Here is a 12,183-nt window from a genome sequence, read left to right as displayed (position 1 = left end):
TGAGCAACGAAGAGACGCAGAAAAACGGTCCGAAAGATAAGGCGTCCCTCTCTCTCTCTCTCGAGAGAGAGAGAGAGGGAGAGAAAGAGAAAAAGCGAATGTCAAAGGGCGTGCGACAAAGGTACAAAGGTGGTCACTTTATTATCTCGTTACCAGCTGAAACGTTCCCCCGATTCTCCCAGCTTTCTGGGAGATATCGTTCTGCATCTTGGTTGAATCCCGTGCGTTCGTAGAGACCGACAACAATAGCGCTCATTACGAACGCCAGGAATTGGGTTCCGTTTCATAAACTGGTCGAAGAGACAGTCTCGAGAGTCTCTCCGCCGGAGGGGCCATCTTTCTGGCTTTTGCTTGCCGTCTAGTAATATGTGCGCTACTAAAGATATTGACAGAAAATCGGGATAAGGAAAGCAACGTATTATTATCACACTTTAATTAACTATACTAACACTAAACCTACCACGGTCAAAATTTTAGATTTTACAATTATTGAAACTATGAAAATTCATTTATGGAAAATAGTGGAATAGATTTCCTTGTTCAACCATTTATTGTATTGAAAATTACGGACAATCTTAATAAATCTGGAGTTGCCGTTTTTATAAGGCAATATTTACCAGATACCGTTAATGCTTGGTAGGTTTAGTGTTACTATAAATATAATAATATATATGCGTTTCACACGGAGGCGTGAAGGAGATTACGTTCATCTAAAACAAAAGAAAAAAAAAATACTATAACTTCACCATACGCCTACAGCTACGAACTACTGATAGGTACATGTCGATAAAGTAGAGCACGTGTATAACACTTAGTGTCTTACATTTTCTTGCAGATATTTATTCAGTGTCTAGAACTTTCTCGTAATTCGTAATTTCCTAAAAAAAGAAGAAAATTTATTATGTACGCCTATATGTTCTTCGATAGCTGTACATTAACAACGCCAAAATAGAATTTTATTTAGGTTTAAAAGAAATTAATAACATGCATATTTATTAGACTCTGTTCAGACTCTTCATCACGAGTATGACTCGATACTGTAGGGCAAGCGATTAAAACACTAGGTTTGCGAAGCACTGAAGGTCACTAATTCACATTATTTTACAAAAATAACAAGAATGTGTGTATCCAAATTTTTTGCTATTTCTTTTTTAATACATACCCAAACAAATCTTGAGTAATTCATGAATGCGACTTTACAATCTTAATAACTGTAAATGGAAAATATTAGAACGTGTGAAATTCAGATTGTCCAGAGTCACTCGATGACAACGTTTCTGCGTGTTTGTTGCAGCGAACCTGCCGAAAATGATCGAGAACCTGGGCGACTCGGTCTCGTCGGAACTGGAGGGTAATCCGCCATTATGGGTGACCAAGAAGCAGACCACGCACGGCGAGGAGGTTTACATAAATAACGCGAAGATCCTGATGGCTCAGAGTAATTTCGAGTCGAAGGTGAAAGTCAGCGACGAGACGAAAACGCAGGTAAGCTTTAATCCCCGCGAACTTGATAAATCCGGTCGGTCGTGATTAAGCGCAACGGAGAAAGAATAAAACCGTCTTTCCAGCCGGCGGAATCTTTCACGGGCGGGTCTCTTCTCTCTAACCCGCGGCCGCCGGTTAATTTAATCGCAAATTACTTTTTTACGAGCGTAATCTCGCGAGTAATTAGGTTAGTTTACCTGCTGCTTTTGCGTGAACATGGCTTCCGGCCGTTCAGCATGATTTTCTCGAAACTGTGTCCAAGAACTTGGAACCCCGTTGCACTTTCCAAGCTTGCGGCCGCCTTCTAACGAGCTTTTAATGAGCTCCACGGCCTTACCTGGTCTCGGACTCGCTGCGTTGATCGCTATCGGGTTCGATCAGCTCTTCGAATATTCTTTAAACATTCCTGCCGCGTTTCTTATCGATAGACAGTTCACTGAGCGATACAATACAAGAAAATACAACAATTCTTCGAAATACCATGAAAATTTCTTGATCGTGAAATGTAGTACAACTTTTTTTGTTTAGAATTACTTCTGCATGAAATTGTTATCAACATGTTCCTGACATTTTTCTGGTTAAAATGAGTCCAAACACGATACAATTCGAATCATATTTGCCTGTGTAATCCACCATTTAATAGAACCTCGACTATCCGAACCGACCATCGAGAAACTTATTATCTTCGATTAAACAAGTAAGTGTGATCCAAACTATATCGTGTTTGGACTCATTTTAATCAGAAAAATGTCACGAATATTATGCTGGCAGTTTCATAAAAACACAATTAAATCTGAAGTCTTGTGTTCTGAGAAATATTGTAGTGCTTGGTCGTTTAGACTTATTGTACTCATTCTCCTCTAACATATTGCGGTCTTATCATCGATAAGTAGAATATTTCCGGTGTTCAAACTTTGTGCAACACCTGTACGTTTTTAACGAAGCTCTGCGTCACCGTTGTCGATCTAACGGGGCCAGTAAAAGCTTTGTCGGTGGGATGATGATTGTCGATGATCTCGAGGTAATCTCGCGGTACAGTCCTCGTGCCAGCAGCGTTCCAAACGAACGCTTTGATCCGTGTGGCCCAGCCAAGTATCATCATCCGATGAAAATCGCCCGAGTGCAACTAATCTCTTCCACGAGCCTGGCCATAGATCAATTTTGCTCCCTCCTCATGTTTCCCTCTACCCCTCCCCTCCACCCCCCTTATTCACCTTTCGACGGTGTTAGGGAAACTTTTCTCATCCACTTAACGCGGAAGTTCTATCACGACCGATACTTGTTACTTGTTAGCGGAGCAGCCGCAGTATCGGATCATAATTAATGTAGACAAAAGTCGGCTAATCGAATAACTTTTTACAATCCGATTCCCTGATTGAGCTTCCCTTTGCGTCCTCGATCACAGCCACAAAAGTTTCCTGGCTCGTCAGCAATGCAATAGCCTGTTTCAACAAGTTAGAAAGATTCGAAACTCGTTTCACCATCAGCCTAAATAAGGGAACCTTATATTTTCCTTAGACATTATTGTAGAGCACGAAAAGACGAATCCAACGAGTACAAGAAGCATACCCTTTCGATCGTTCGATCTCGAGATATCCGTGTCTGAAGGATTAGATGACGCTTTCGATATTTGACGCGCTTGACACATTCAGACACAGATATCTCGAGATCTGATGATCGGAACGGTATAGTCATTGTACTCGTCGGACTCGTCTTTTCACGCTCTACAAGAATACCAAAGAAAATATACAGGATGTCTTATAAAAAAAATACGGATGAGTTTGATACTTTCAGACACGGATACCTCGAGATCGAATGATCGGAACGGTATAGTCATTGTACTCGTCGGACTCGTCTTTTCACGCTCTACAAGAATACCAAAGAAAATATACAGGATGTCCTACAAAAAAATACCGACGACCTTGAAACAGATATTTCTATCGACATTTCCTAGCGTTATCGAACAGTTCCATTTCAAAGGGGCGTGTCCATAGTTAGGTGGATGTACTTTAAAGGTACATCAAGGGTATGGAGTCTAAATAATGATACTCTCGGAAGATGCGAAAAACCTGGCACAAAAGGGTTGCGGGGGTCGCCTAAACGGCGTCGATCGAATTTTCTCACGCTGCGGCCGTTCCCGCGAAACTATTCGCCAAGTATTCGGCCAGGTCGGTGGCTGATTTTCAATTTGCTCCCCCCCCCCCCTCTCGCTGGCCTCTTTCAAACTCCCACGGTCTTTCAATCCGTTCTTCTTTTCGCTTCTTCTCTCCAGTCCCTATATCCCCCCCCCCCGGCCCGCTATTTTTCCCCTCCATTAACCGTAACTCTTTAGGCGATCTCTCGCCGGCTGGCAGGGTGCAGTTATTCGGACTGGAATTTCTTTAAATTGTTAAGAAACAGGGACGGGGGTGGGGAAGGAGGGGAGGGGGATGGACGGGAGCCTCGGGGCAACGCGTGAAGAAGGAAACGCGTTCCAACGGCGTCTAATGAGATCAAAACCCCGCGAGCTCTCCAGATTAAAAACTGCGCTGCTGCTTCATCTTCCTCGACCTCGCCGGTCTCGCCATTCTCTATCGCTCAATATTCGCGCGTGGTTCCGGTATATATTTAATGATGAAAATGCATGGTAGCCCAGAAAATGTAGAGAACATGAATTGGAGTCTCGTTACGCGTTAACGCTGTACACTGCCGTTTCACGTCCTGTACAAGATTACGAATTTTCCCGCCTCTTTTTGCCTCCCCTAGATCCTTCCTCACCTTCCCTAGATCTCACTTCGTCTCCCTAGATCCCCTAGATTATCCTAGAGATTACTCATTCAGTAAAGAGAATTTTTAACACGAGTACTACCGAGCTTATGTTGTTATATTTTATAGTACTATATTATTATTGAATTATTATTTTTATTGAAATTTTTTAACAAAAAATTATTTATCATACCATAATATTTGCAAATAAATAAAACTTCATGTCGTAGCGTAACGTGTCTTTATTATTATATTTGTTAAGAAATTAAAAGGTGGGGAGGCGCGGAAAAAAATTTTTTCAGGGAGGTATAGTAGCATGAAGGTTGGAAACCGCTGATCTAGGGGATCTAGGGAGAGGAAGTGAGATCTAGGGAAGGTGGGAAGTAGGATTGAATTTATTCAGATTTCATAGGATTTTTGTGGTAACGTCTCAATTATGTAATATCTCAAGAGAATATTTCTACAACTTCACGAATCGTTAAAGAAACAATCGGAAGTCCGCCATTTTGACGTGCTCGGTAGTTCCAGTGTTAAGTTAGCACAGATTTCAAATATTCAGATATTCATGATATATGGTAATGACGAACGGATCCGCATCACTTGCTCCCGTTTCAGAAATGTGTTTCTCTCTTTCGTTTCTCTTTTCGATCAGCTTTGTACAATTTTTAATTAAATGTGTTTCGTATTTTTCTAGTTTTTGGTTATCAATATTTCCCCACGAGAATCAACACATAGCTGTACAACAAATATACTTTCCCGCGTGTGGTACATAGTACGAATACACATAATACACTGGCCGCAGTTTAATCAGTGTGTGCGTGCAACAAACTTTCTGTTGAATGTTTGCGAATGAATAATAAATATCTCTGCTGACCGGCAACTGTTCGCGTTGCTTGTACAATTTACCACAAAGCTGTTTTCGTAAATCTCATTTTCGAGCCACTCATCTTTATTCCGAAATACAGACTTACTCGTTAATAACTCGCACTTTTCCATATATAACTCACCTAATTCCCAACTCGTCCATAGAAAAACACAATTGAATCTCATCGGTCCTGCGCACAGGGTTGTAATTTTCCACCACGGTACGCCGCGTAGATAGCTCCCAGTGGACGACGTTAATTAAACAATTTCGTTATGCACGTTATAATGTATGCCAAACGTAATACAAACACGCATTACTAATCAGTATTATTATTACGGGACTAATAGTCTCTGCCTCGCCGTCGTAAATCTCTGTACCATCAATATTAACACAATGTCCCACTAAATTAAAGGATCCAAGGAAACGATCCAGAGCATTAAACGGAAGATCGTATACTATAACCGAAAATATTCATCAAATCATACCACATTCTGCCCGCGTTTTAGGGGCTGCTTCCAGGCCTTTAAATAATATATTGATAAAGAAAAATTGGGCAAACACTTTTTCTAAAAATAGATTGCGGATCTTTGTGCAAAATAAAAACATTTTGCACCAATTATGGAAAACGAGAAAAATGTATTTCTTCTTTTAATAGCTTTGGTAAATTGAAAATAATCTGACTATGCTTAAATCTTTTGATACTCTGTATTTTACTTGTGACAATTTGAATGAATGTGACACCCCTTTGAATAAATTGCTAGAAAACAATATGGATCAAATACTAATTAAAGAATTAAATTTTACAGCATCGTGCTTGTAGTTTCAGGGTTGCTTCCATCCCTTCATATAATATATTAATAAAGAACAATGGTGTAAACACTTTTTCTAAATATTTTCTAAATATTTTGCATCAACTACGAGAAACGGTAAAAATGTATTTCTTCTTTTAATAGCTTTGATAAATTAAATTAAAAATAATCTGACGGCACTATTAAATCTTTTGATAGTCTGATTTTACTTGTGACACTTCGCCTGCGATTCGAGGGCTGCTTAGAAAACAATATGGATTAAATACTAATTAAAGAATGAAATCTTACAGCATCGTGCTTGTAATTTCAGGGTTGCTCCCACCCCTTCGTATAATACTTTTTCCAAAAATTATGCCTTAGACTGCGGATCTTTATTCAAAATAAAAACTTTCTGCATCAACCACGAGAAACGATAAAAATATATTTCCTCTTTTAATAGTTTTAATTTTTAATAAATTGAAAATAATCTGACTATACTTAAATCTTCTGATACTCTGTATTTCATTTGTGAGACTTCGCCTGCGATTCGAGGGCTGCGTCGACCCCTTAAATAATTCCCAAAAATGTCCTCAAAATCTGCATATTGTTAAGCAACTGCTCAATGTAACAAAATCGTTCGTCTCTAATTCTGTCCAATTAATTAATCCTTGGGGATGAGTCCGACAGCGTGAAGGGTGGCGCAGACAGTTGGCAAAAGTGGCAGAGTAGTCATGAAATCGTCGAAAAATATTTTCCGGTTTATTTAAACGCGGCCCGATGTTTCCGGCTTTCATGTTCGCGCGCGGAAGTATATCCTCGGAGGAACGCGAGATCAACTCGGAAGCTCGCTGTAATAACTGACAAAGTCCCGGCACCCGTTAACGTTTACGATCTCGCCTGTGAAACTACATCACACGGCCCGCGATCCAGCGAAAAAATACTCCGAGGAAATTCCTTCTTCGCCAGGCTCCGTTACGTAGCAGGGAGAGAGAGAGAGAAAGAGAGAGACAGAGAGAGAGAGAGAGAGAGAGAGAGAGAGGTGGAAAACTCTGTTGCTGCTGCGTGCACAGTCCCAGGATGAGTCGCGGGTAGGGGAAAACACCATAACGCTGGCAAACGAGATTATTCATGAACCTAGGAATCCATGAGGAACTAAAAATTAATTTTCCCGTCGCTTCTTTCGCGTCTTAATATCGCCCCGCGATAAAACTGGAATATTGAACCCGTGGAAATGCCGGGGAATTATGAACGCACGGGTTTTATTTTCCTCACCTGTGCCGCTCGCCCAGGTGAAGAATTCTCATTGACTGTATCAGGCGGCCGCCCACAGTGGTCCCAATCGATGAATTCGGAGGAAAAAAGTTCAAAATTAAAGGTAAAGAAAAACACGTATCAGTGAATTTTTTATGCACTATATATCCCACAGAGACACAAAGTGACCTCTCGCATTAGTCTAATTCACAATGAAACAAATGACTCGATCGCTTGTCGCGAAATAGTGTATGTGAAAACGTGTGTTCTGATTACCTGGCATTATAAATACTTTTATGTTCGTAATAATATGAATTCCACAGTTGAAGGTAAATATAAAACTACAAATTTATTTCAATCTAGTGACTCACATTATTATTTCTACTTCGGGACATCTTGATACACATGGTCCTCGTTTCTTTTGTAAGCTATTCCACGTTTTGCGGAGTGCAGAACCCAAGTTACTAAATGTTACTAATTCAAACTATTTTTAAGCAAGAGTAACACTCCTGTACTCGATATAAATTCAATAGCTTTTCGCCTTTAGTTGCCATTTTGTGAGAAATAATTTTTTTCTGTAGACAGAGTGCGTGCTATCACTCGGCGGGACATGGTTATTCACCTGAAGGAATTAGGCCTTATGCAATCGACTACGACCAAGAATCGTCATATGCTCGTAAATTACTTAGAGAATGAGCTAGAAAGTACAGGAGATCAAAATTTTTCGAATGGAACGGGTGCCCGCGGGCACGGCTCCGGGCAACGGCGCACAGTGGTCCAAATCGAGAAATTCAGTGACTTTTTGTTATAACATTTGTACCATAAGAGTTATCGGGATGAAATTTGCACTAAAATTCATTAAACAAATAGTCAATTTGAACTAAAGAAAAATTAATATTTTTTAAATTTGTTAAACAATAATTTCTTATTAATTTTCATTGATATTTTTCACTAAAAAAAAAAATTGTTTAAATACAATCTTCCAAACCATTTTTTCTTTCTAAGTGTGTATTTTATATTTGTTTCACACATGCAATGTTTAATGAATTGGGAAAAATGTAAATTTGAGGAGTCGGGTAAGGTAAAAACGTCACATAACTGTGTCAAAAGATATTTTTTATAATAATTGATAATATTTGTAATATTGTATATAATATAAAATAATTTAGTAACATTTTTGTAAATCTTTTGCGATAAAAATGTGATAACAATGATGGTTTTATAATATAATAATAATAACATGAAATATGAAAAAATAATATTTGTTTATACTTTGTCAGTCTTCATTCTCAAATGGTTTTGTCTAGCATTATTTTTTATAGTCCATCCATTTCAAAGCCTGCCTTTTCTATTATTTAATTATTAATAATTCAGCTTCTGGTTCTAAATTTTGTATTCTTTTCTTACATGATTTCACTCGCATTGCTGACATGTGCGGGTCCGATGTCAATAAAAGTCTATAAATACATCTTCATTTGTTAATATTCTGTCTGATTTTCTTGTATGTTTGTATCTAAATTGTTTAAAGTCTTTGTGACGTGTTTCTTGAGCCTCCTCCGATAATTGTCCGATTGGTAATAATGCGTGTTTTATTACATCTGCACCATGCATTAATAACTTATGGACTGAAGCAGGCATGGGATACCAATCATAATCGTAACATTGTCAGTTTTAAACTGCTATAATTTGCAAAGGCGGAAGAGTGCGGAAATAATTTTTATACCATCATATAGAGGAAGGTGTACTGAAAATAGTCCAATTTGTTAGAAACTGGGGCTTTAAAGATATCTCTTACCGAATATAAAACATTTTTTAAATTTTCTCCATTTAGTCCAGCATTAACTTTTAATACATTGTGCAGACTAATTAATAATGTAAGACACGATTTCTTATCGCAAAAATCTGCTCTTTAATTAAAAAAAAAAAGCGCGAGAAAATATTAAATAGGAACGTCAGGGCATCGCATCAAAGTGAAGCAATTTTTCTCGTGAAAAATACTCTTCTTAAAATGTCCAACTTTCAATATTTATTACAACTATAATATTTAATAAATTGTACTAATTTCTCCATTTCCGAGGTCTATGGACATTTGGAAAGCAATGTTCATTGATCAGGTATCGATACATGAAAGTTCATTTTCGGGCCAAAAGTCACTGAATTTCTCGATTTGGACCACTGTGCGGCGCCCTCCGATGCTCGCGGGCACAGCCACGGGCAAGTAGAATACCGAATTATCATCAGAGGAATGCTAAATTGAAAAATAATCATCTGTCCCAGTAAGTTATAAATTTTTTAATCATAAATTGCATCACCATATCTCGAAAACTATTAGTCGCATTGACTTCGTTATGGTTTCATTCAATTTAGATTGAACAAATATATAAATAATGGTATTGTGCTCAACAGAAAAAATGATTTTAGTATTTTTTCCTCCTAATTCGTCGATTGGGACCACTGTGGACCGGTTTAATCCGTCTTGAAAGTTAACAAACCGAATAAACCGAAACTTGGAGGCAAAGAAAAATCTCGGCGCCGATCGAGCAGTGATATACGCATAAACCAGAGATTCAATCGAAAATTGTGGAAGTGAATCTGAGCTGGTACGCGACCGCGTATCCAAACTGGTTCGATTTAAATTTATGTTCAATTTGTATTCATTAGATCATTTGAATAGAACAATCGCCATAAAGGCGGTGCACGAAAGGAGGAACGTCGAAAGATACACGACGTTTGCTTTTAAAAAGGTATTCCCGTTCGAAATCGAACTCGACATTCATCTGGATGCGACATAACCGAATATAGGGATTTTGCGTGGGAGCGTGTGCGCGTATATGTGTGCGTGGGTCGACTTGATATACGTGTACGAGAATAATGCGAGCATATCCGCTTCGAATTCGATAGATATGTAAAATACTAATGCCGTGTTCGCGCAAACTGGATGCGGGACGAAATGTTTCATTGCTGAACCAATGGGGTATTATTGCGGTGACACTGTATCTCGCTTCTTCACTTCTTGGTCGAGCCACTCGAGCGATTAAGGATTGCAAATTGTATTTACAACTTTTTATTTTTTTAGTCATGTGTGCGGAGAAGATTTTTTACTCAGAAAGATCGATGCTCTACGTTATCGGCATTACCGCCAAATGGCGCCGCGCCCTTACCTGTCAAAAACGCTGAAAATCGCCCATCTTTACACACGCCTAACGTTCGAACTGGTGGTCCCCTAGGCTTGAAACTTGGATTTTCGGAATTTCCTCGCCAAAATCTACAGGATTGCATAAAGAATAATTGAAAATTTCTGGCTTCCCGAGGCGAAGTTTAACCATATTCTTATTTCTTTGACGTAGAGTCTTCGGAACGACAAAAATTGCACGATTCCAATCCGGAAGAGAATGAAGCAATGGGGAACGTTGTTTTCGACTGTTAGGCGATAAGTATGGCGTGAAGAGCGCGCGCTATAGCCGAAGAATGGTCCGTGTACGGGCGGTACTACGACATCCCGCGTACCGTACGCGTATCCAACAAGAAGCATCGCAGGAAATCAACCAACCACGAATTAACATTACGATAATCTCTTGTCCCGCAGTAAATCCGGCCGTTTCCGCGGTCTCGGCCGGCGCGTTTTCTTCATGGCACAATTTCCTTTTACGAGACACTCTGGCAGGCCATAGAGAAACTCGTCCCGGGAGTCCTAGGAAATGCGACGGGGACAAAAAGGGAAAAGCGAGAGACGCCGCCGCCGCCGACGACGACGACGATGGCGGCGAAGTTGGTTCCAGCAGTAACTCGATTTGGGACGAAATAAAGCCGAGATTTCCGAGCCGGGGCGTAAATGCCGAATTCGTCCCGAACACCCCCCGAAGATGAAACGCACAGTGCACCGGGCTTGTTTAAATATGCAGGGGCCTGGGGAACCAAGAGCCAGCCCTGACGACGGCGGACGAAGAAACACTACGATTAGGGGTGACTATGAAGGGTGCGCATACAGAAAGAAAGTGGGCGTGATAGCGCGCCAGATCGAGTAAAAATCGCGGTACTTGAGGGACACACCGCTCCCTCAATGCCACACCGCAGTTCGATGCCATAAATCTCACCCGGTGACTTCGGGCGAACTGATTTCCGCTTGGGAAACGGTTGCTTCAAAGCAACACTCTCTATTTTGTCAGCGCTGTTTTGTTAAATTTTTCCTCTGAATAGCATTTATACAGGGAGTTCATTGGAAAACTTTCCAGCCGAATATCTCGCAAAAGCATGAAAGATATTTAAAAAAAGTGTAGAACACGTGTCCAAGGATTTCGAGGGGGAAAGGTTTTCAAGGTCATTTGAAGGTCAACTTTGTTTTTCAAATGGAAACCCATATTTTTTATTATGGGATCTTGTTGTACGGAAAAAGACCAGCAATTTTCGTAGGATACTTTTTTTTATCTGCGCACTAGTTTCGGAGATATTTAAAGAGAAGTAGAGCGAGTCACGCTTGCCATTCAAATTCTCTTGGACAAACAGAGGACCTGTAATAGAATTTTCTAAAATGCCTGCCCAAACATTTATTTTTTCCCTAATAAGATGTGGATTTTCGTCACTTCAATAACGACAGTTATGACGATTTACAGCGTTGTTTAAGAGAAAAGTGCATTCGTCACTAAAACAAATGTTTTTAATTGGATTAGGAGTGACGTTGATCATATTTATTAATTTCTCACAAAACTCAATCCGCCTGTCAAAGTCATCCTCCAATAACTATTGGTGCAACTGCATTTTATAAGGATGAAACTTGTTATGTTTAAACAATTTCAATTTGTGCACAGATCCCACTGATACATCAGTTACCATTGAAACTACATAATTGAAAATTATTTCTACTCGTTCTTCTAAAGAATACCATTTACTATTTATTTAATATCATTTTATACAATTAGTTATACTACGATATTAGATCCGAAATGGGGATCGCTTTTTAATTTATTTTTTAATTTATATTTAATCGTTCAAGTATTCACCATAATTTTCAATGACATTCTTCGTCCACCTGACTTTTTGTATTCTTGAAAA

At 39.4% G+C, this 12,183-nt stretch overlaps 1 protein-coding gene across 2 annotated transcripts in view; it reads left to right on the top strand.

Moving 5' to 3' along the window:
- Fas1 (fasciclin 1 Fas1 domain-containing) overlaps window positions 1-12,183 on the top strand; it is a 480,077-nt gene that overhangs the window by 363,354 nt on the left and 104,540 nt on the right. For both annotated transcript variants that reach the window (XM_076800371.1, XM_076800370.1), the window contains exon 3: window positions 1,295-1,485. In XM_076800371.1, the coding sequence (XP_076656486.1) occupies window positions 1,295-1,485 (191 nt within the window). The remainder of the gene's footprint in view (window positions 1-1,294; window positions 1,486-12,183) is intronic.

This window comes from Halictus rubicundus, chromosome 14 (genome assembly GCF_050948215.1).
Source record: "Halictus rubicundus isolate RS-2024b chromosome 14, iyHalRubi1_principal, whole genome shotgun sequence".
NCBI lineage: Eukaryota > Metazoa > Arthropoda > Insecta > Hymenoptera > Halictidae > Halictus > Halictus rubicundus.
This window is presented reverse-complemented; position numbering and strand designations above follow the sequence as displayed.